This window comes from Juglans regia, chromosome 11 (assembly GCF_001411555.2).
Source record: "Juglans regia cultivar Chandler chromosome 11, Walnut 2.0, whole genome shotgun sequence".
NCBI lineage: Eukaryota > Viridiplantae > Streptophyta > Magnoliopsida > Fagales > Juglandaceae > Juglans > Juglans regia.
In genome coordinates, this window is record NC_049911.1 from 4,364,836 (window position 1) to 4,390,276 (window position 25,441).

At 33.8% G+C, this 25,441-nt stretch overlaps 2 protein-coding genes across 4 annotated transcripts; both read right to left on the reverse strand.

Annotated features, from left to right (window-relative positions):
• Window positions 1-2,633: 2,633 nt before the first annotated feature.
• On the reverse strand, window positions 2,634-7,500 carry LOC108997634 (agamous-like MADS-box protein AGL61). The gene is made up of 2 exons (XM_018973990.2): window positions 7,251-7,500; window positions 2,634-3,559 (listed from the first exon to the last, which is right to left on the reverse strand). Exon 2 carries the CDS (start codon window positions 3,401-3,403, stop codon window positions 2,825-2,827), a length of 579 nt encoding a protein of 192 aa, XP_018829535.1. The 5' UTR covers window positions 3,404-3,559; window positions 7,251-7,500; the 3' UTR covers window positions 2,634-2,824.
• A 4,745-nt stretch (window positions 7,501-12,245) lies between these two features.
• LOC108997645 (agamous-like MADS-box protein AGL29) lies at window positions 12,246-24,835 on the reverse strand. 3 transcript variants are annotated; one of them, XM_018974004.2, is made up of 3 exons: window positions 24,368-24,835; window positions 13,155-13,243; window positions 12,246-13,077 (listed from the first exon to the last, which is right to left on the reverse strand). In XM_018974004.2, the coding sequence occupies exon 3, from the start codon at window positions 13,055-13,057 to the stop codon at window positions 12,479-12,481; it is 579 nt and encodes a 192-aa protein (XP_018829549.1). In that variant the 5' UTR covers window positions 13,058-13,077; window positions 13,155-13,243; window positions 24,368-24,835; the 3' UTR covers window positions 12,246-12,478. The 3 variants fall into 3 exon arrangements, with proteins under 3 accessions (XP_018829549.1, XP_018829546.1, XP_035551276.1); XM_018974001.2 differs by having other exon boundaries at window positions 12,246-13,243; XM_035695383.1 differs by lacking the exon at window positions 24,368-24,835 and adding an exon at window positions 15,602-15,824 and having other exon boundaries at window positions 12,246-13,243.
• Between the last annotated feature and the right edge of the window lie 606 nt (window positions 24,836-25,441).

Consider the following 25,441-nt stretch of genomic DNA (forward strand, 5'->3'; position numbering starts at 1 on the left):
ACAATAAGTAATCATAGGTATGTATGATCATACCTACCAAAACACGATGATAAAACCTAAGAACCAAATTTGGTTTTTAATACATAACACGATATGAAATTGTGCCAGAAAAACCAACACACGATACGAAACTTAATACATGATAATACAAGATTACTTATTTACACAATTATTTATTCATCTCAAAACTAGAAATTAAAAACCTAAGTAAATACATATCAGATAAAAAACCTAAATTCAAAACCTAACTTTTGAAAACCACAAAATCAAAATATATCCACAACACAAAATTAATCAACTGCATAATTATTGAAACTGCTACTAAGAGAGAGAGAGAGAGAGAGAGAGAGAGAGAGAGAGAGAGATACCAGTGATTAAGAACGAATACTCATTCGCCTCGATGAAAAATCATAGAGAAGAGAACGATGGCTTAGGATTAGGGCTCGAACCAAAAAATGGGGGTTAAACGAAAAAAAAAAGAGGACGAAGACTTTAGGGTTCATAACAAAAAATGGGAGCTTTTAGGTGGAAGAGAGAACTAGAATCGATGGCCTAAAGAGAAGAGAATGGATGAGTCTAAGTACAGAGTAGGCATGCGAAGAAGAGAAGCAGAGAAGAGAGAATGCAAAACTGTGCATTTCTTCAAAAAATTTCATTCAAGTTCAGATCCCACCCAAAACTCATTCACATCAAGTAAAACCAAAACGAGCCGTTTCATTAAACCATTCCATGTCAACTTTGGTCGGTGCACTTCGATGTGCAAATTCGCCTGAAAGAAGAGTTTTCCTCTGACAGAAGTGTAGTCTGAAAAGGGGTGGCGACACGACACTCAATCCAAAATCAACGCGATACAAAATTATCAGTGTAGATTTGATGTTAATGAGTTCGGATCAAAACGAGTTAGTCGTTAATACATGATTTATAAACGGATCATTAACGAGTCAATCCACTTAATACAATACCAACCGTTATAACCTGTTTAAATTTTTACTGACAATCACAATTTTATTTTTATTGAATTGTATTATTAGTATTTTTTAATATACTTACATTTTTATTATTGGTATTGTAATTCTGAATTTATACTCATATTTGTTAATATTTAGATTGTAATATTTTTTTATTATAAGTTAAAATTTGAAAAATATGGAGCTTAATGTTAGATCTCAACTCATATATAAGCTAAGCTCAAGCCGAGTTGTAAGATATTTGAGCCAAGTTTAGACGGTTTCAACTTGCCTAAACTCGACTCAAATGCAACCAACCATACATGCTGCTTTAGTTTTTGAACTTGGGTGAAGTTAAATTTATCAATCATATGCGTTTCTCTCCTTGAGTTATTGTTGAAATCTAAGAGCTTTAAATTAAAGATACGATACATAAATAGGCTGACTATAGTATTTATTGCTACTCTCATAAAGCTTTCGGGAAATAATAAATATTTAATATATCCTTTGTTAATAAATATTCAATGTCTTTTGTTAATAAGTATTTAATAAATACAAGCTAGTTGAGTTTTTGAGTTCCTTTGTTAAATTTATCAATTATATGCATTTCTCTCCTCGAGTTATTGTTAAAATCTAAGAGCTTTAAATTAAAGATACGATACATAAATAGGCTGATTATAGTATTTATTCCTACTCTCATCAAATTTATAGGAAATAATAAATATTTAACAAATGTCCTAAAGTGAATCATCAAGTTAAGTTCTTGCAGTTTTGATAAGAAGTTAAGTAGATTTGTTATAATATTAATTTTTATAACAAAAATACAATTCTAATATGAAACGGGTATCTGAAAAATCAAATCCATGAATTGCAATAAACGCAAGTCTCCAAAACCATTGCTCTGGACAGAAGTGATATTGATGGTAGCTACAGGTCTCCAAAATCATTTCTAAATAGCATTCATATCACAGAACCAGCAACCAAACAAGTTTTTTGTTACACTAGGCCCCCTGTTTGGATAGTGAGATGAGACGGCTATCTATTTAAGATGAGATGAGTTGAGATGATTTCTCAATCCAAACGGGGCATAAACATGCCTTTGTTCTTTCATAAGAAATAAAGGCAATTAATTGCATACTTCAGTCTGATTCCAGAATCCAGATAGGTCAACAATCAATCTCACACATGCACAGCAACTTTTGTTGGGTTTTTGTCGTTCAGAAGGCTGTATGAATACTAATTTTGCTTATACAGAACCAGCTGAGAGCCTGAGCCTTTCTAATGGAAAAAACTGAATCAGGGAGAGAAGTAAATACTGACGTAAGTTGACAACGAGATGGCCAAATGCAAATTCAGGAATCACTCAAGTCTATGAAACAATAAATTGTTAGAAATAAGAGAAGCTGGTGTACCAATCGCTTCTCTAGATTTGAAAAACCTTCAAATACCAGAGAAAATGTAGCTCCGACCCTTGACACCATCATTTTATATCTGAGGTTCTTAATAGTGCCTGACATTGTGTTTCACCCCTTTTTTTCTTTTCACTACATTATATAACCGAATATAGAGTTTTCTTAATTCCTTGGTCTGTAACCGAGGGTTTATTTTTGTCACAAGACATTCTTCAACAATCACCTTGGTTAAATAGAGCATGAGATAATATTACTATAAAAATTACTAAAAAAATTGTCACAGCAAAAGACATTTTGAATATTTTTTTCTCATAGTCATAGTTTTATTACTGGCAACATCTTACATAAAGATGCAGAGAGGAAGAGAGTGACTCGATGATATCATATAAATCACAAAACCCATAACAAAATACTGCTAATCCAGACTCTTCCATCAACTTATTCAGAATAACAGAGATTAATGGCCTATGGTGCAGCCTTTGGTTTGGAGACTGGGAAATCAGAAGCTCCACCAGAGTTGGCAGCAACAGATGGCGCAGAACCCTGGGCCAGACGCTCCGCCATGTTCTTGAGTACTTTTCCCCTAAGTTCTGCCATTGCAGCATGCTGGATCTTCAGCTCCTCAAAGCTGAGTTCCTCAATTGGAGTAACAAACCAGCTGCTTACCTGGCCTTCCTTCTTCATCTGCTCTAGTTTCTCCCCTCGTTTCTTTTCAGCTTCCAATTGCTCAAGCAGATCAGAATATTGCTTCTTCAGGTCACAAAGGACTCTCTCTTGGTGAGCCTCTGCTTCCAGAATTGACACAGCATCTGGCTTCCCACGGTGGCCAAGCATGTTTATTACATCCTCAACAGAGTGATGACCACAGGAGAACACCTTCCCACCAGGAGAGAAGATGATATTGTCGGTCTCAACAGCACATATGGTACAAAGTTCACCGGCCTTCTTGAAGAGGCCAGATCGTCGTTTTGAGAAAGAAACCTGCTGAGCACTTGCTCCTTGCATCGTCTTCTTTTGAGTCTTTTTGCCGCCCATGTTCATCATACTTCCACTTTACAGAAGTACTTGAAGAGCGATGTGTCTTGAGAAATTCTGAGGAGGGATGCTGGATTTATAGGGCTTTGATGCCTTAACCAACCCTCAAACCTATTTAATTCTCATTTCTTACCAGTTGTCCACATTTCTTTCCATTTATTATCTCTGTGATATGAAATTATGAGAGAATCTTATCATTCCTGTGGATGAATAATGACAGTTCCAAATATCGTATGTTCTTAATTCGCAAGGGGAAAAGTATAATTGAATGTTAGTAAGCAGGCTAGAATATGAGTTAATTCCTCAATAAGCCTACAAAGTTATTTAAAGAGATGAGTAATGCCAATTCATTTATTGAAACTTCTCATTTACTATTTTGGAAGTCTCGAGCATAACAAATGGTTCAGAAAAATGATATTTGCAGTCATAGGATATGCAATCCCCATGCACACCCTTTGAAAAAAGTAGGTGAATCTGGGACCCACATGAAAAAATTATTTTTTTAATGGTGGACCCTACTTTTTTTCAAAATGAGTGCGCGGGGCTTGCAAACTCTATGACTGTATCTAGCATTACTCGATCTTTTTATAGGTAAACTTAAATTTTATAGATAATAGTAATATATTAATATGCACCAAGTACACAAGACATATACAAGAGAAAGCACCTAGTTAAGAACTAAAAAAGATAAAAGAAAGACATGGAGACTTGTAAGTATGAAAAAAAGACATGGAGACTTATAATTATGAAAAAATAGTTAGTCCAAGAAAATCAATAGCTATTGGTCACAAAAACAAAGTATGAAAAAAAGACTTCTAATTTCATCCATTGATTACAAATGGCTGATAAATTAGAATGTATAATAGTTATGATTACAGGGATACTAATAAAGTGGTCCAACTCATCCTTGGACACGAAAAAAGCGTGAAAACAGTTCATATACAGTAATTTAACGCTTCATGTTCATCTTGAACAACCAGACTTGTGAAATTCCTTAATGAAAAAAGTTATTTTATTATGAGCTTTAAAAAAGGTAAGAACATAAAAACCAGAAAAAGATAGGTAATCTTTCATGCCTCCAGTAATTATCTAGAGTTGTTTTGATGTTTCTATACTCTGGTAACTGAAAAGAAATCATAAGCACTGGCAAACCACGTGCCATCAGATTGTGATAAGGAATTAGCAAGGCAAGTTTCATGTCAATCAAGCAGTGGTTAGCCCAAAATTCTGAAGGATTTGCAATCACATGAAACTAATTTTTCAAAGATTATAAATTCCTTTCCTTGCTTGGAAAAGCCTTCCTTTTTCAAACAAATGGTCCTGGAGTTCCTTAAGGCCTTAACCTCCTCTTATAACTCATATTTTCTAGGCCCCTCAACTTCTGAAACGGGGAAAAATGTATTATTCACTGCCCCCCAGCAGTGTAAGGATCCATGAAGTTTTTGCGGTGGTCTCCAATGTACCAACGTATATGAGTTGGATCCAAGTTCGTTTTGGTTAGATTTCCTTCACCCTGGAAACAATGTCCGTGGACCAGCATTTTGCCAGAAAATAATATATATATATATCTTTCAAGAATTATGCCAGAAAATAATATATATATATATATATATATATCTTTCAAGAATTATTGTATAGAGAACAAGCACGGCCTAGGTTTATAAACAGACAATATATGCGTGGAATTTCAACAAACCCTGAAGGTTAAACTTTAGGGTTGTTTTCCATGTTGGTTCATTTACTGACTTTGATTAAGTTGTTAAATATAATGAAGAACCATTTCTGCCTCAGATTTATTGACTCCATACTTACAAATAGAGCGAGAGGAGAGACAGAGAGCTTTTTTTCCTTTCAAAAAATAAATTATACTGATAAGAAGGTGCTTGTTAGTTTTTTTTAAACATGTCCAGTATGACTACAACCAAGGATTAACAACCTACTTGGTATCCTAAGTTTGAGATGACAGATTCGAACTAGATGAGTTGGGATATTATAGCCTTCTTATATAACCTGAGGCTTTTATTAAGGCCAATCTAACTTTTTTTCCCTTGGACTAAGCTGACTGGACCAACGTAAATTGGCCTCATACAGTACAATTTCTACTCTCCATACATTATTGTATCTCTTTTACCTTTAGAGCCATTATCCAATTGTCACCAATTTGCATCTCATTTGTTGGGGCTGAAGAACTCACCTTTTTAAAGAAGAGAACAAAGTTATCAAAGTTTTCTGATAGTACCAAGGAAAGAAAGAGCGGTGCTGTTTGCAAGTAAAGTCATCTAAGTGGCCATCCTTTGAAGTTCATTCTCGTTATTTCTTCCAAATTATAAAACTAGGATAGAATAAATGTGAAGAGGTTATGTATGAAATACGCCAACTCCATTATATCAAATGCCATACATTAACTCATTAGCAAATGCACAAAAAAAGAAGGATGATGCAAAGATAGTAAAATTAAAACTTTTAATGTTGCACATTACACCTTCATTAAAACCCAACTGTCAAGATTGTGCCACGTTACCTATTTTCGTTAATTTTAAAGGTTAGAATTGAATGACAATGCAAAGTGTAAATATTTTATAGTTGGAATGTCTAATGTGTCGGTTTTGGTAATTTGGGGCTTAAAATGTATAACCCTAATAGTGTGAGTCCACAATGTGCATTTTCTCCCAATGGTTATACTAATGGCTAAAACAATATGCCTAAACAATCTACGTCACATCAACAAACAAGGCCAGCATGCAAGCCTAGAGATGACTTGTATGGGAGTGTGCATCAGAGTTTATGCCTTCTTGCACAAGAACATTAATGGGGAGTCAAATTTTCAGTAATTACTGTAACCAGCATCAATGACTTCAGGAAGGTCCCTCTAGGAATTGGAAAGAAGCGACATGTCCGTCTCCAAAGTCAGATCTTCTTTTGTTGAGGCCACCTCTCTTACTAAAACCAGAACTAAACCATAAGGTGGGCTACCATGGGATTTTAATTTACAAAGTGGAAACCTGAAATACTTTGTCCCAATATCATCAACACAACTAGCCAAATCATTTCAGTGCCATTGTTATGTTTATGTAGTCCATGGTTGACGCCAAATCAAAAAGGCTTTATAAATGACAAGGACACCTATCTTATGTATTCAAGGAAAATGATTAGAAGAGAGCACTTGTGATCAGATTTGACTTACATATTTGAACTCGGATCAATTTAAGTTTAGTCAAATTGCAACTTCCTCCAATACTTCAGAGTTCAAAAAGAGACAAATGGCACATATCAGCATCTTTCCTTGGGCTGATTTTGTTTTCCATGGTCAGTATCGGTCGACTGCATTTTGCTTATCGTTACCTCTGCCATTTTTGAATTAGATAGTCTAGCAGTCAAACTCTTCAATTCAATACTCTCCAACGAAAATAATTGTGAAGCTTATTCTTCTTCTGAATGATTTTGCTTTCTTCTATATTCTGCCTCGTTTGTGAGTTCTTCTTTCAGTTATTGCTAAAAAATTATATTAAACGACATATCTCTTCTAACATTATAATGATCCTGGTAGGCGAAAGAATATAATTTCTCACCCCGGCTGAGTCGTAATTTTTCAATAAAAATGACATCTTCTCGTAATTGTGGCCCAGTCAACAAACAAATAAACCCAAAAACGAAAAGTTCTTATGAAGAGATCACGTATCACAAGAAAGTCCAGAAAACACAAGAGCAACCTGGAATCAAACTCGACCCACCGTAAAGAACTAAAAGAAAAACAACAATAAACATAGATTATGAATTCAAAGAAAAAAGTAATCAGGACGTAGAAAATAGTTTCATACGATCTATGTAACTACGTTATAAGCAGCGTAAAGCTTACATGAAATCGGAGATGTCAAAAGCATTCGCCAAGCCAGTGATCAAATTAAGCGACTTCCAAGGAACCCACTAAGAAGAAGCCATTGGTAAGTTAGGCAACGGCAAGCAGGCATTCTGCTCGGTCGGTTCGTGTTCCATATTATGAGCTGCTTTCGGGCAAAACCAATCTCTCTCTCTCTCTCTCTCTCAATTCGGATATTTTCCTGATAAAGAGTACCTCAAATTTGCTAAGGTCCGGGCCGCCCTTCAGCGCTGTCAAAAGCGAGCTACAGAGTTTTAGAGACGAGAACTAAACGACGTGTAGTTTAGAGTCTTTGCCCAAACTTTCAATAGTAATAGAAATAAAAAAATAATAATAAAAAGATGAAAAAAATTAAAGCAGTTATGTGATGTAGTTTTAGTTATAGATGATTGGTAGAATTTTTCTGTAAATAATAATCATAGTAACATATGCATTGTATTATTTACCCAAAATTCGGCAAAAAATGTCTTTTTTTTTAAGGAAAATGATGGTATGTCTTATGATTTTGTCCGCTTATGTTTTTTTTTCTTAATGATTAAGAAAATGACTATTAATATATTGATGTATTTTTTTATTTTTTAAAAATATTTAAAGATATTTAAAAAATATGAAAAAAAAGAAAAAAAAAATGACATTTGGCCTAGGGGCAACAGCTGGGCAGCAGAGTAGCAATATCTTTGAAAGCTTTTACACCACACACCATTCACATTGTATAATTTTATTTGAAATGTAAATTTTAAAATTTAAATCTTACAAATCAAATCATGTTATGTGAGTAGTGTGAAGTGTAAAAACCTCTAAATAACATTACTCAATATAAAACCAATCATTAGATGTGTCTAATTAAAAAGTGAACTAACAAGATTAATCTATTTATTCAATTGTCATTGGTCTTGCTCATTTATTTGTCTTCCAATTAAAACTTTCTAATATGGACAATAATTTGAGAATATTTTTTTATGTTGGGTATTTTGAAAGAATAATGTTACATAATTATCTGAAAAAATTTATTATTCAAATGACCCTCTTGAAGTGGCACCACCATGTGATGCCACATGATTTATTAAAAAAATTAAACAAGTTTAAAAATATAAAAACAAAAAAGGACAAAGAAAATTTAGAAGCTCAGTTTTCATTCTTTTATATTTTTAGACACTTGATCAGCTTTTAATTTCGACTTCCAAGCGTAGAAGCTGTCAAAGTAATACAAGGGTAAATCCCAAGATCGAATTCACAGGGACAATGAGAATTTAGCAAACATTTCATTTTCGCAAGACCACATATTACCGTTTGGAGTGACACGAAAATTTAAAATAATAAGCAAAGAGAAATAAATTCCTAAACTTAACCACTAACAATATTTACACCTAAATGTGGATATTTACTAAGGGAGTGTAGAATGAATTATGAGTGAAATTGTCGGGACGTTCAAGCATAAGTAAAGCTGAAAATAAAAGAGAATCTATTTTTCTAAAATTGATAAGATTAAAGGGATTTAAAGAAATCGTATGGAAGTTGACTTAAACTTGTAAGAAACAATTAAACAAACACTTGGGATGCAATTTTCACCCACTAATTTAGTGATGGATTTACTTCTCTTTTCATTTTCTCTCAACCATTCTCTCATTCCTAGAAATCATAATCGGATAATATAGCAATGAACCACAATTTTATTTTAATAAAACTACTTGACAAATTATATAACAATCATAGAAAGTGAAAGAAAAACATTAAAGTCATGTTACTTGTTCAAGTATCAATTGTGCCTTTACGTCTACAATTGATCTAAACCAAGAACAAAGAACTCTAATATTTTCTAGATGCACATTGAGATATAATCCATCAAGTTAATCATCAAAAGTACTAAATATTGAAGTAAATCCAATTCCAAATAGTCACGGGTTACTCATTGAATCCCAAGCTAAAAATCTAGCCTATCATCTCTAGATTAACAAAATGCTCAAGAAAATTAAAATCTAACATCATCATATACTGTTTCAAATGAAAGTTACTGAATAAAAATATATTGTATCATACAAATGTGCTGAAATCTGAAACTCAAAAGCATATAAACTTGCGGAAAATTAAAATGAACTGGAAAAATAAATTGAAGAAGAAAAACCGAACGAAATTGGGATGAGAACGAAATACAAGAAAAAAAAACTGAAGGAAAACCGGCGCACGAATAAATTTTTCGTTTTATACTCTGCTTTGCGCACGCCTAAGCTACGCGTTTCATCTCCCTGCAGTGCGCACGCCTCAGCTATGCGTTTCACGTCCGCATCTCTTGCGTTTTGAGCCGGTGCTGTGAGTGGTTCTGCGTGAGTGCCCGCGTTTCGAGCGTGCGTCCGTATTTCGCGTCTCGCCTAACTCTCGTTCCACTTCGTCCGCTGCTGTGCGTTTCATTCCACTGCAGTGCGCACGTCTCTGCCCACCAGGCCTTGCTGCTGTGCGTTTCGTTCCAGCCCAGTACATGCGTCCGCGTTTCATGCCTCCCTCTCTTGCGTTTTGATCTGCTGCAGCTGTGCATTTCTTTTGTTGCTGGCATTAGGTACTTCCAATAATACCCATATAATTTTAATATCTTTTCCACAATGCCCTGCAACATAAGTAAATTATCAGAATAAAATTTGAGATATTAATCAGAATTTAACATTGAGTCAAGTATTAAAAATCAATACATAATTAAGTGCTTAATTCATTTTTTGTTAAATAATTCATTCACTTAAGCAGCTTTATCATGTAATTTTTATCACTTTATCAATACTCTTTTAATTTGAATATTTTTTTTTATTTTTAATAAACCACGTGACATTAAATGGTAGTATTACGTCAAGAATATCGTCTGAATGATAAATAAGTTTCAGATGACTAAATAGCAATACTTTAAATTGCTTTAAAATGAGGATTGCTAATGGCAAAATGAGGATAAACAACAACACTTATTGTATCCCGAAACCCAGAGCCTAGCTCTTGGCTCACAAGCAGTTCAATCCAATTCCTTTTTATCTTTATTTTTATTTTTATGTGAATTTTCTCTTTTTTTCCTTGGAATTATATTTAACACTCGAACCATTAATTCTTCTATTAAATAACCACTAAATCCATCTTTTGTTACACCAATTTGAAAGGGTTGTTAGAACGGTTGATGTGACACTATATGGCAACGTACCACTACCATACTTGATATAATATTAGGACCATGACCATTATCATGTAATTGTGTCAATTCATTATAGTAATATTAATTTTATATAATAAATATTTAATTAAAATAATTATAAAAGAGTTGTAAATTTATTATTTTCCTACCTTACCAATTATAGTTATAATTTTCCAAATATAAATAATGCAAGCAATAAAAATCCAAATTGAATACTGTCACTGAATAAAATAGCATGTATAAGTGTCATTATTATAATATTATCACTTTCCAACCTATGTGATACAAACTTGCCTTTCATGCCTTTGACAGCCAAGCATCTAATTATATACTTTTTACCATTTTGTTCCAAGATCTTAATGCATTATAAAATGATAATTAGAAAAGGTTGAATTTATGTTTTTTTTTCCAAATAATATTTCTACAACATAACATTTTTTTTTTACTTCCTTTTATCAAGTATGCTACAAAATATAGACTAAACATTGATATTATATATAAAAAAATATATATATATGTTGAATACTGCACTTTCATTCCATTTTTATTCTATTGTGATGGTGGGACATTATCCTTAAACTATTAAGTCATGTTTGGTTATGCAATTCAGATGAAAAGAGATGAGATATTTTATTGAAAGTTGAATAAAATATTGTTATAATATTATTTTTATTTCAAGATTTGAAAAAGTTGAATTATTTATTATATTTTATGTAAAAATTTGAAAAAAATTGTAATAATTATATAAGATAAGATAAGATAGTTTGATTTTGTGTAACCAAACTAACCTTTATTTATTATTTTAAATAACAAGAATTACTTGTTGATGAATAATATTATATCAATATAGCATAATAAAAATGGAGAAATTTTATTTACAGTCCTCACTTGGAGATTGTATATGCAGATCCTTTATTAAATGAGAAAAAACATCATTTTAGGTGGAATATTTTTATAATTTTAAAAAATTTTAAAGATAAAATTGCTTAAACTTGCATTGCAGTCCCCAAATAGAAATTATACGTAGCATTGCTTGTAAAAATGAGACGAAAGTGTAATATATAGCATAACTCTTCTGCAAACCAAAGTGCTAAGAAAAGAGGAATTGGTAGGCTTGCTATCAAATTCCTGCAGAGCACAGAATTAGGGGTTTCAGTGATTTTTCAATGGGATTATCTTCGGAACCTCGGACAGAAAAACAATGATGGTAACTAGGAGCCTCCAAAACGATTTCTAAATAGCATTCATACCGCAGAACTAGCAACCGAAAAGGTTTTTTGTTACACTAAGCATGCCATTGTTATTTCAACAAAGGCAATTAATGGCAAACCTCGGACTGATTCCAGATAGGTCAACATACTTATGCTGGATTTCCATCGTTCAGAAAGCTGAATGAATACTAATTTTGCTTATACAGATGCTGAGCCTTTTTTTTTTTTTTTTATGGAAAACCAGAATCACAAAGAAAAGTAAATACTGTAACAATTTGACAACGAGATGGCAAATGCAAATTCAATTAGTCTATGAAATTATTAATTCATAGTACTCAGAGAAGCTAGGAGCTCATCCGTTTCTCTAGATCTGAATGACCTTCAAATACAATAGAACATGTATGACTGCCATTTTCATATTTAAGGTTCAGAGCAGTGCCTGATTCTGTTTCACCCCTTTTATCTTTCCACTACAATGAGCAGCAACATTAGGCCAAAAACGAGTACCCAAGTGCCCATAATAGAACGTAGAGTTTTCATAGTGCCTTGGTCTGTAACCAAAGGTTTCTTTTTGTCACAAGACATTCTTCCACAATCACCTTGGTTGAAATAGACTATGAGATCATATTACCACCCCATTGTCACAGCAAAAGGCATTTTAAAGATTTTTTTTCGTGGGTTTTGTTATTGGAAAAGGAACATCTTACATAAAGAAGATGTAGAGAGGAAGAGAGTGACTCAATGACATCATATTAATCTGAAAACCTATAACAAAAGATTGCTAATCCAGACTCTCCTCCATCAACTTATCCAGAATAACAGAGATTAATGGCCTACGGCGCAGTCTTTGGGTCATTGACTGGGAAAACAGAACTTCCACCAGAGTTGGCAGCAACAGATGGAGCAGAACCCTGGGCCAGACGCTCCTCTAATTCCTTGAGTACTTTTCCCTTGAGTTCTGCCATTGCAGCACTCTTGACCTTCAGCTCCTCAAGGCTGAGTTCATCAATTGGAGCATAAAACCAGCTGCATCCCTGGTATTCCATCCTCATCTGCTCTAGTTTCTCCCCTCGTTTCTTTTCAGCTTCCAATTGCCTAAGCAGATCAGAATACTGCTTCTTCAGGTCACGACGGACTCTCTCTTGGTGAGCCTCCGCTTCCAGAAGTGTAGCAGCATCTGGCTTCCCACGGTGGCCAAGCATGTTTATAACATCCTCAGCAGAGGGATGACCAGAGGAGAACACCTTCCCACCAGGAGAGAAAATGATATTGGCAGTCTCAACCACACGTAAGGTACAAAGTTCACTGGCCTTCTTGAAGAGGCCAGATCGTCTTTTTGAGAAAGAAACTAACGGAGCATTTGCTCCTTGCGTCATCTTCTTCTGAGTCTTTTTCCAGCCCATGTTCATCATTCTTGTACTCTGCAGAAGTACTTGAAGAGCAATGGGTCTTGAGATATTCTGAGGAACACTGGATTTATAGAGCTTTGATGCCTTAACCAACACTCACCTATTTATTTCTCATTTCTGGCCGGCCACCCCCATTTCTTTCCATTTATTACCTCTGTGATATGAATTTATGAGAGAATCCTATCATTCCTGTGAACAGATAACGATAGTTTCAAATATCATATGTTCTTAATTCACAAGGAGAAAAGTATAATTGACTGTTAGTAACTAGGTTAGAATATAAAGTTAATTCCGCAATAAGCCTACAAAGTTATTTAAAGAGATGAGTAATGCCCATTTATTGAAACTCCTCATTTAATATCTTGAATGTTTTGAGCATAACAAATGGTTCATAAATCTTTTTATAGGTAAAGTTAATTTTTATTAATAATAATAATATGCGTATCCAAGTACACAGGACGTATACAAAAGAAAGCACCATTTTAAGAAATAGAAACAGATACAAGAAAGTCATGGAGAATTAGTTCATTAAAATCTATAGCTATTTCCCATAGAAACAAAGAATTCAAGGAGATTCCTAAGTTCATCCATTGATTACAAATGGGTCATAAATTAGAATATACAATACTTATGAATGCAGGGAGACCCTACTAAAGTGGTCCAACTCCTCCTTGGACCCAAAACACAAACATGACAAGAGTTTATATACAGTCATTTTGATGCTCCATGTTCTTTGTGCGCAAATCTATAGCCAGACTTGAGAAATTCCTTAATGAATTATGTAATCTAGTTATGAGCTTTAAAAAAGGTAAGAAAATAAAAATCATAATAAGATAGATAATCTCTCTTTCCAGTAATTATTTAGATTTGTTTTGATGTTTCTACATCCTAGTACCTGAAAAAAAGACCCAAGCACTGGCAAACCTACACCATCAGATTGTAATATGGAAGTAGCAAGGCTTTTCCTTGCTTGGAAAAGCCTTCCTTTCTCCAAACTAATGGTCCTGGAGTTCCTTAAAAAGACTAGCCTGCTCTTATAACTTATAATTTATAGGCCCCTCAAATTCTGAAACCGTAAAAAAAAGTATTATTCATAGGCCCCACCAGTGTAACCATGGAATTTTTGCATCGGTCTCTCATGTACCAATGTACAAGTTTGTTTCGGTTAGAATTCCTTCAACCTGGAAAACAAGTTCCCTGGACCAGCCATTTACCAGAAAATAAAAAGAAAAATCTTTCAAGAAATATGATACACAAACAAACTCAGCCTAGGTTTATAAACATACCAAACCCTGAATGTTAAACTTTAGTGTCATCTTCCATGTTGATCCGTTTACCGTCTTTGATTAAGTTGTTAAATAAATTGAAGAACCGTTCTGCCTCATGATTTAGAATTTATTGACACCATACCAACAAACAGAAGGGAGAGGGAGAGGGAGAGAGAGAGAGAGAGAGAGAGAGAGCTTATTTCCTTCCAAAAACTAAAGTGTACTAGTAAGAAGGCGCATGTTAATTACTTCTAATAGAAATAAAATAAAATTCAGTATGAATAGACCTAAGGATGAACAACCTGCTGGGTGGCCTAAGCTGGAGATAACAGATGAGTTGGGATATCTTAGCCTTCTTATATAACCTGGGATATATAGCTTTCCCCTAATCTTAGCTTTCTTTGTGTGGACAGCATCTTTAGGCAAGATTCTCACAACTGATAACTTGAGGAAGAGGCGGATTATTATAGCAGATTGGTGTTGTATGTGTAGGGGAGGGGGCGAGTCGGTGGAGCATCTCTTGTTACACTGTGACACAACATGGGCTTTATGGGATGGGGTTCTGGGTAGAGTAGAGTTGGGTTGGGTCATGCTAGAGACCGTGGTGGCAGCCTTGGCCAGCTGGCCAAGTATTGGAGGGGTACATCAAATTCCAACAGTTTGGAAGATGATTCCAATGTGCATCATGTGGTGTCTATGGAAGGAACGTAATGTGCGCACATTTGAGGACAAGGAGAGACTACTAGAGGAACTTATAGCTTTATTTTATAGCATGTAATGTACTTGGTCCAATGCTGTTGATTTCAATGGCATAGCCCTTCATGATTTCCTTGTTTCCATTGCAGCCTCCTAGTCAGGGTTGTCTATTGTATATACTGGGCTAGGCCTTGTAACATACGGGTCTAAATTTAGGGTTTAAAACTAGTATTTTATTTATTTATTTATTGGTATTTTATTTTCTTTATATTTATTTATTTATTTTAGATTTTTGTGATAACAAATAGATCGTTTTAGTGATTCCTTTCCTTTTAAAACTTCGAATATTCTATCCACTTAGTCCCCGTGCTAGTTTCGGTTTCCAGAGTATGTGATCAACTCCAATTCAAACTCTTCAAACCCTCTCAGAAACTGTATCCACGAAAGAGTCGGTTCCTAAAGTTTAGGCAATTTCAAATTTCAGCCAATCTCCTAAGAGTTCACGTCGTCTACTCCCGTCGCCTATAAGAAACTCACTAAACCTCTGTGATGCACACCTCAAAATACCAGAGAAACAACTTACTTTTCCGCTTAAGCCTTTGCTGCCCAGTCATCACCGACCACCCTCGGACGTCGGAGCCCTACCCTCGGCGCCAGAAAACGCCGGCCGTCTCAACCCCGTTGAACCCACCCCCTCAGGTAAGCCCCTGCTGCCGCGCGCCACCTTCCTCCATTTCGGTTATTTGAGTTTCAAACCCATCTCTCTCTAAACTCTCACTTGTTCTCTCTCTCTCTCCCTCTCTCGGTGTCGCACCACCATAGGGATCCCCCAGTCACGTCGCCGGTCACTCCCAGCTCCAGAGCCGCCGTCGCACACTGCTCTCCCTCGGTGAGCATCGCGCAGCTCTCTCTCCCGTAAGCCTGTTTCCTTTTTATTCCTTTTGCTTCAGTTTTCCCAAAATACCCTTTCTACTAGGCTGAGTTTTATTGGGACTGGACTTAGTTGTATCTTGACTGGTTTATAAATCTGGTTGGACTTGAGTTATTTCAAAAACTATAGTTTTGGGTTAAGTGGGTTGTTTTCATGCGAGCCTAAGGTTTAAATTGGGCTGATTATTATGTAGGCCGAAGCTTTTAATTGAATAAATATATTAGTCATATACTTATTTTTATAGATAAGTATTTAAAGGATTTTAAAGCATAAATTTTAAAGTATATTTTGTAAGTATCTTTTGAGTCTATTATTTAGTTAATATTCCAATTGACTTTTAATTAAGATTTTATAAAATTATTAAGTTATAATTTAAATAGAAGTTAAGGAACATGTTATGAGTTTTGAATAATATTATTATATATGATTTTAAGTATTTAGAATGCTATGACACATTTTTTTTGAAAAGTTAGTGACGATTAGTACCTCGTATAGGTAACGCGCTACAAGTTGGAAATCAGGAAGCAGCGCTAAGAGGTAAATAGTATGATCATATTAATAAATGCGTATGGTGAATATTATTATTATGTATAAAAATGTGATGTGCTTATGATTGTTAACTACGCTACACTAAGAGGCAAGTCAAGGTTAGTTTACTTTTCGATCTTGATGAAATATGAGATTATGCTTGAGTGAATGAATTTATTGTTGATTGATTTAATGTTACTAAATTCACATGAAAGCCATGAAATGTTGAAGTAGTAGTTCAAAGTCAAGTATGCCATGTAATAGTCAGATTACGCAAGCCATGTTCATGAAATGCTTAGGTTATATATGCCATGTTTGTGTAATACTTAAACCATGTATGCCATGTTCAAGTAGTGCCTGGATCATGTATGCCTTGGAACGTCATAAAACATTCATAGCATGTTATGTAATATCACGATATACTATGCCATGCTAAATCATACAAGAATATGCCATGTACAAAGATATGCCATGCTAAATCATACAAGAATATGCCATGCTAAATCATACAAGAATATGCCATGTACAAGAATATGCCATGCCATGTCATGTTACGCTATACCATGTACAAGATTATGCCATGTTAGAGATGTTCATGAAGCCTAATCAAATCTCATGCATTAAGAAAGATAAGAAATGTAACGGTACCACGGACTCAAGCGTGGTTAACCACAAGTTTAGTGAAACACGGACTCAAGCGTGTTTCACTTCATGATATTCAAGTTAAATGAAACGCGGACTCAAGCGTGTTTCACTCCATGTTATGCAAGTTAAGTGGAACACGGATTCAAGCGTGTTTCATCACTCCATGTTATGCAAGTTAAGTGGAACACGGATTCAAGCGTGTTTCACTCCATGTTATGCAAGTTAAGTGAAACACGGACTCAAGCGTGTTTCACTCCATGTCATGCCAGATAAGTGGAAACACGGACACAAGCGTGTTTCACTTCATGTTAATACAAGATAACCAAGATGTTATGCATTCACAATGACATGTTTTGTTTATATATGCTTCCGCTTATGTTAATAATGAAAATGTGTGCCATGTAAATCTGTGATGATATATGTATGTAAAGTCTTTCAGAAGATCATGTTAGGTATTTGATTGTAATTCATGAAGTTGTATGTACGTTCTGAAGGGTATCCTAGAAATGAATTGTATGTTAGGCAAGGACTATATTTTACGATACGATGTACTACTTATTGAGTATTCAACTCATTATTTTTGTGTGTTTCTTGTTTTCTTCCATGTCTGATTCTCGCAGATGATGTCTATGATGATGAAGAGCTGGATGGCCAGGAATAGATCTAGTACCAAGACTTAGGAATGAATAAGTGATTTTATCACCAGAATTAGATTTCTTTTATGTCATGCATAGGATTAGTTTATGTTTCTTTATATTTTGTTCAGTTTCCAAAACAATAATGTTCAATTCAGTTTTAGCGTTTTGATGAATTTCAATAAATGAGGTAATTCAGGATATGAATCTCTTTACCGGGCATTATGTTTTAAATGTTGGTAATATCTTAATCCTACGGGAAAGGGGTGTTACAGGCCTATTCTTGGAGTAATATAATTTATTTACTTATCAAAAAAAAATATATACATATATATATAACCTGAGGATTTTATTGAAGCTAAGCTGACTGTTTTATTTCTTGGACTAAGCCGACTGTACCAGTGTAAATTGGCCTCATACAATACAATTTCTGTTCTCCATACATTATTGGCGGCATAGCTCTCTTTCACCGTAATAACCATCATCTAGTCTCCACTAACATGCTTGAAAATTGCTGGGGGCTGAAGAACTCGCCTCTTTAAGAAGAGACCAAAGTTATCAAATATTTCTAAGAATCTTGCACTCGAAGATATTGAGCATCCCTTGATCAATCTGATAGTACCAAGGAAAACAAAGAGTGGTGCCATTTATAATTCATCTAACTGGTCATTGTTAGTTGTTTCTTCTCATTATTTCTTCACAATTATAAAACCAGTGTCATACATAATTCATAAGCAAATGCACAATAAATAGAAGGATGATATAAGGCCTGTGAAAGAAAAAATGCTTTCCCTGAGAAAAATTAACAACGCCACTAAATCAGCACCCCCACAATTTGTTTTAGTCATATCCCCTAACCACAACCAATTATGTAAAAACCATGTAAGAAAAGAAAAAATAAATAAAGCTCTGACCATGTGTTGACAGTCTATTTGTCAATTGCAAGAAAAAAGAGCCATGTTGACAATTTCAAATGATGATTAGCAGTAAGGAGAATTACATTCTGCACCCCAAATTACCACCATTTTTTTCAGCTTATACTTTAAACCATCAAAACTGACAATTTACACCCTAAATATGGCTGAACGGACAGATCTTGTCAGAGGGTGCAAATTTTCAAAATTCAATAGTTTAGTTTATAGTGTAAATTGTAAGTTTTAATAGTTTATCGTGTAAATTGAAAAAAAAAAGGTAGTTTGGGATGCAAATTGAAATTTTTCCCAGTAGTAATCTTAATTCTAATACCTGTCTCTGGTTGAAATCTCTACCAGAATTTTTATGATAATAGATCATTATAAAAAGCACTACATTAACTTCTAATTCTCTATGACATTGAACAATTTTGTTGACCAAACACCTACGAAGTCAACAGGGATATCTACTTCGAGAACATTTCTTACCTTTATATGTCATAAACTTCATATGGGTGGATAGTCAGTAAGCTCACCTAAATCAATGCTTTGTTAGGTACTATAGAATTTTGCTATAGGGCTGTAAACTACACTCGTATGAATTTTGCTTCTCTTACCATTTTTAACTTATAAGAAAAACCCTATTAGTAGTTAAGACATCTGCACTCATCAATCAATTTAGGACGGTGAAATCCCCATAGAACAAACTTTCCAAGCCAGTACGCAAATATATTGTTGTGCTCAGTAAGTCACAGGAGAAGCATTGTGATTAAAGAAAAATAGTTAATTCATTATTCATTAATTATCTGCCTATATTTCGTCATCAAAAAATTATCAGCCTATACGTTTAAGTAGCTAACCAATCAAGGAATTGTGATTATGATCCCTTGTTTACTATTTTAGGTGTTTTCAATCTATACTTTGTATGCATAACATATTGCTTTATTGAGTGTTTTAATCTTTCTCTGATTTCAAGAAGTGTATTAAAAGTGGGGACAGAGCAAGGAGTTCTCAAAGAAATTACATTTTTCATTGATGTTTTAATTATGATGTCGTTGAGTCAACTTAAGATTAGGGGTGTAAATTCAAACCGGTCCGGACTTGGTTTTGAACCGGTCCGGTCCGGGACCGGTTCTTAGAATGGAAAAACTGGCCGGTTCCGGTCCAGTTCCGGTTGCGGGATTTTTCGGCCCGGACCGGACCGGTTGATAAAAAATATATATATAAAAAATAATATTTGTATTATTGTATATATAAGTTTTATATATCATGTATAATTATAAGTTTTTATGTGAAATTTTTATATATAATATATATAATTTATAATTATATATATTCATCTATGAAATAATTTCTTATTATAATTTATAAATTATTACATAAAATGTTAATACTAAATCACTAAAAGTTTATAACTAATACTAATATTAAATATATAGTTTATAACTAATACTAATATATATATTATAATTATACCAATAGTCTAATATTAATATTATTATATAGTCTAATATATTATTTAGCTATACTAATATATAAGTCTATAACTAATAGTTATAGACTACTTAACTATTTAACTAATACTAATAGTCTAATATAGACTATAGACTATAGTTATACAACTTATACTTATAATTAATACTAAAATTTTTTACTAAAAGTTTATAACTAATACTAATATATTAATATAACTATACTAATAGTCTAATATAGACTATAATTATACTTATACTAATATAGCTATACTAAATCACTAAAAGTTTATAACTAATACTAATATATAGTTTATAACTAATACTAATATATAACTATACTAATAGGCTAATATTAATACTATTATATAGTCTAATATATTATATAGCTATACTAATATACAAGTCTATAACTATTTAACTAATAGTCTAATACTAATAGTTTAATATAGACTATAGACTATAGTTATACTTATACTAAATCACTATAACTAATACTAATATATAACTATACTAATATGCTAATATTAATACTATTATATAGTTTAATATATTATATAGTTATACTAATATATAAGTCTATAACTATTTAACTAATACTATAGTTTAATAATTAATATTGACTATAGACTATAGTTATACTTATACTAATATAGCTATACTAAATCACTATAACTAATACTAATATATAACTATACTAATAGGCTAATATTAATACTATTAGATTATGGTATATTAAATGTATTACAAATATATATATATAGTTATATTAAATCACTATAGTCTATTAAATGTATTACAAATATATATAAATTTTAATTATCATTTAAAAAAAAACACATTGAAAAGGATTAAACTTTAATTAAATTATTAAATAGTAAAGGGCCAAAGGCCAAACGGCGCCGTTTTCATCTATTTGAAAACCCTAAATCATCTCTTTCGCGAATACTCTTTCGCAGCTTGCTCTCTCTGTCTCTCGTGCCGTCGTACGCATTGCGCTCAGTGGCTCACTCTCTCATGCCCGTGAGTCGTGACTGACTCTGCTCTCGTCTCTCACGCTCTTGTCTCTCGCTCTCAGTCTCAACTCTCCCGTCTCTCCCTCTCAACTCTCCCGCCTCTCACTCTTTCGTCTCTCAACTCTTTCGTCTCTCACTCTCAACGCTCCCGTGTCTCACTCTCTCGTCTCTCAACTCTCTCGTCGCTCTCAATCTCTCTTCTCTCAACTCTCTCGGCCCCTGTCTCAGTCTCTCTGCCGATCTGCCCCCAAGGTAAGTTTTTTTTTTTTTTTTTGTGAAATTACATACTAGCCTACTATGATTTTTGTGATTGGGTTTTGTGATATTGGGATTTTTGTGAATCTGTGATTGCCGATTGGGTTGATTGAGTTTTGTGATTTTAGGGTAGGGTTTTTGAATCCGAAATCATTACAATGTTTTCTTGCATTGTGTGTATTATCTATTTGAATTTCATCTATTTTGCATTGCATCCATCATCAATTATTTGAAAGTAATAGCAGCCCTTTTCCATTCCATGCATACAAATCATGATTCATGATCATATATAATTTAGAATGCTTTATAATTATATTTAAGGGTAAATAAATCATGCTTTATAATTATAAAACAGATTTTTTTAAATCAGTTTTTTTTTTATAAACATTTTTAATGACAAACTGTGAAACTTACATTTAAAAAAAATCGAAAAATCGGACCGGAAGTACTGTTTATAATGGTAACCGGTGCGTAATCGGTTTTGAAAAATACAAAATCAGTACGTACCGGTTCGGTCCTAAATTTTGTCCAAAACCGGACCGGATCGGACCGGTTACACCCCTACTTAAGACGTGCAATTAGAATAAGTTGCAATAACAAAGTTTGAGAAATTAAAATGTTAAATAGTTATTGAACTCACCACATTTTTTTTTTCCCACTTTCCAAAATTTTCATCATTGCCATATTTATTTGTAACTAAAGCGATAAGAACCGCTAATTGGAAACCGGCAGGCATTTCAGAAAATCAATGGAGTACATGGTAGACAAACTATGGTTTGCTTTAATTCCCATTAATTCCTTGATAAAGATAACTACAAATTGTTTAATCTATTATTTAGAATATAAGACCTATAAACGGTTAAGGGAAAATATACCTTGCACCCTCAAACTACCAGAGGTTTTACACTTGCACCCCCGAACTACCAAAAACTGACACATTGCATCCTCCAATAAGATGCAACTGACTATCAAAATTGTGTCACGTCACCTATTTTTCATCACTTCTAGCAGTTAGAATTGAATGAGAGTGCAAATTGTAAGTTTTTGGTAATTGGTGTGTATAATGTGCCAATTTTTGCAATCTGGGACACAAAGTGCCCAACCCCAAAGAGTTTGAGCGCAAAATTATTTTTCCAAATGATTATAATAATGACTGAAGCAATATGCCTAAACAAATTACTTTAAATCAACAAAATAGCCAGCATGCAAACCTAAAGATGACTTGAATGAGAGTGTGCATTAGAGTATATGCCTTCTTGCACACGGACATTAAGTGGAAATCAAGTTTTAAATATTTACTATATCCAGTGTCATCAACGGGTTTGCCAATAGCACTAAGCTGATCACACAGAGAGCGAAAGGAACGAGCATATTCAACAACACCACAAGAGCCTCATTGCATCAGCTGGAGTTCGTCTTTCAATTGAATCTCCTGAGTCTTACAACTATGTGAAAAAGAGGCTTCAAGAGCTAGCCAAGCATCACGAGCAGTAGAGCAATCCACAACTTCAGCCATACATTCCTCAGTGAGAGAGGTATAAAGAAGACTGAGTATAAGCCGATCCTATGCGTGCCATTTCTTGTAAGTAGGATTCAGAACCAGATCAATACCCTAGAGAATCTGAGCGGAAGGTGCCGTAGAAAACCCATCCAGATAACCCATTAAATCCTGACTTTCAAGTAAAGGAATAAATTGACGACACCACAAGAGGTAATTTGTGGGAGTGAGTTTGATGGTCACCATGTGAACCATCGTATTGAGCGGAAGCTGGTTGGTGGAAGAATCAGCCATGAAAGCTTGAAAGAAGGTCTCGGCAAGGATTTCACCGACTGGCTGATACCATGTAAAGAAAATGCCTCAAGCGTAAATGCTATGAGGTGATCTTGATTTATACAATAAATCTGTACAACTATAAACAAGGAAATAATTTGAATATATACAATAAAAGGCAATCTCCTAGAATTAAGGTGAATCAATGATAGGAGCTAGAATCATGGAGAATCAACTATCTTCTTGGTCACAATCAGGGGAAGCGGATTCTCCACTAATATCAGTATTTACTATATCCAGCACCAAGAACTTCAGGAAGGTCCCTTGAGGAATTGGAAACACACAACAGCATGTGCTTCTCTAAAGTCGTATCTAGGCCACCACTCTTACTAAAACCAGAAGTTATGCCATAAGGCACCATGGGATTTTAATTTACAAAGTGGAAGCCTGAAGTACTTTGTCCCAAAATCATTAACAAGATTTAATATGCCATATCATTTCATACACGAGGTGCCATTGTTATGTTTATGTAATCCATCGTTAACTCCAAATCAAAGGGTAAATGACAATGAAAACCTCTCTTATGTTTGCTCATCGGATCGAAAACAAAGTCATTTCAAATGTAACTTCTGCCAATACATCAGAATTCAAAAGGAGACAAATGGTACAAATCAGCATCATTCCTTGGTCTGATTTTTGCTTTTCCATGTGTCCGTATTAGTCGACTGACTTCTTTGCTTATCATTGCCTCAACCATTTAGGACTCGCAAGTGCAGCACTGAAAAGCTTCAAAGTAGATTAAACTACATATCTCTTCTAACTTTATAACGGTCCTAATGGGACTAAAAATATAATTCCTCACTACACATAAGACATAAACCCAGAAAATAAAAATAAAAAACGCATTATCCACGTGTGTTTGAATGCAGTATGATATAAGAAGTAACACTTCTTTAATATGCTTTTAATCCTAAAACGTTAAAATTCGTAAGAAGAAATTACATATCTAAAGAAAGTCCAGAAAAAACAAGAGCAACCACAAATCAAACTCGACCCAACGAAAAAAACTAAAAGAAACAATAATTAATATGGATCATGAATAAAAGAAAAAAGTAATCAAGAAGAAGAAAATAGTTTCATACGACCTACGGAACTATGTTATACGCAAAGCAGCGTAAAGCTTACATGAAATCGAAGATGGCAAAAGCATTCGCCAAGCGAGTAATCATATTAGGCAGCTTCCAAGGAACCCGGGAAGAAGAAGCCATTGATAAGTGAGGCAACGGCAGGCTGGAGGCATCCTGCTCGGTTGGTTCGTGTTCCATACCAATTGAGCTGCTTTCGTGCAAAATCCCTCTCCCTCTCTCCGAGCAACAGATAGTCACAGAGACAAAAATGAAACGACGTGTAGTTTAAATGATCTTTTCTTTCACCTTTATTTTAGTTGATTAAAATGTTTTCGTCCAAGATTTCAATAATAACAGTAATAAAAGTTGCATCGCATTAGAAAAATGCTTATTGCAAGTGTCAGGTACAAATGGCGTATAAATATGATTGACATGGTGGCACTTAATGAGAGAGAGACCGAACTAATGAGGGGGACAGACCGAACTGCTAGAGTTGATAAGAGAGAAAGACTGAGCTGATGAGAAAAAGAGAGCTGATGAGAGAAAGATCGAACTGATGAGAGAAGAATAATTCATTTTAAATCTGACGTGACATAGATAATTACATGTCAATTTTATCTAACGATTGTATATAAAAGATATGATCGTATTATATACCCCAAGATTTGGCAAAATATGCTTCTTTTGCCAAATTATTGACCGGAATTTGTCCAGTCCATCGTGATCGTATCACGTAAATATATGTTTATATAGTCTGTTGTATCACAAACTATTTATTAGGAAAATTTATTATAGTTTGTTTTTTGGAAAATTTATTATAGTTTTTTTCTTTTAAATTTATTATAGTTATAACCATATTATGAGACGCAATTTAATATTATGTTAAGTCTATCACAAATAAATTTTCAAATAGAATATTTTTTTCATATTTATTACTGTTTTACTATCCAGTTATTTTTTTCTTTTTTCTAATTGAATTTGGATTAAAAATTCCAGATTATAACCTCTTTTCATAATCTATAAGAAAATAAATTCAATCAACTAATGTATTTATGTAAATTGATTAAAAATAAATTTAATTTTATAAAAAATGACATTATTTTACTCTTTGTTTTTATAAAAATTGACTCAA

What these genes read in the sequence shown, in the direction of transcription:
- LOC108997634 (XM_018973990.2), bottom strand. Translation starts at nt 3,403, where the DNA reads ATGATGAACATGGGCGGCAAAAAGACTCAAAAGAAGACGATGCAAGGA.
- LOC108997645 (XM_018974004.2), bottom strand. Translation starts at nt 13,057, where the DNA reads ATGATGAACATGGGCTGGAAAAAGACTCAGAAGAAGATGACGCAAGGA.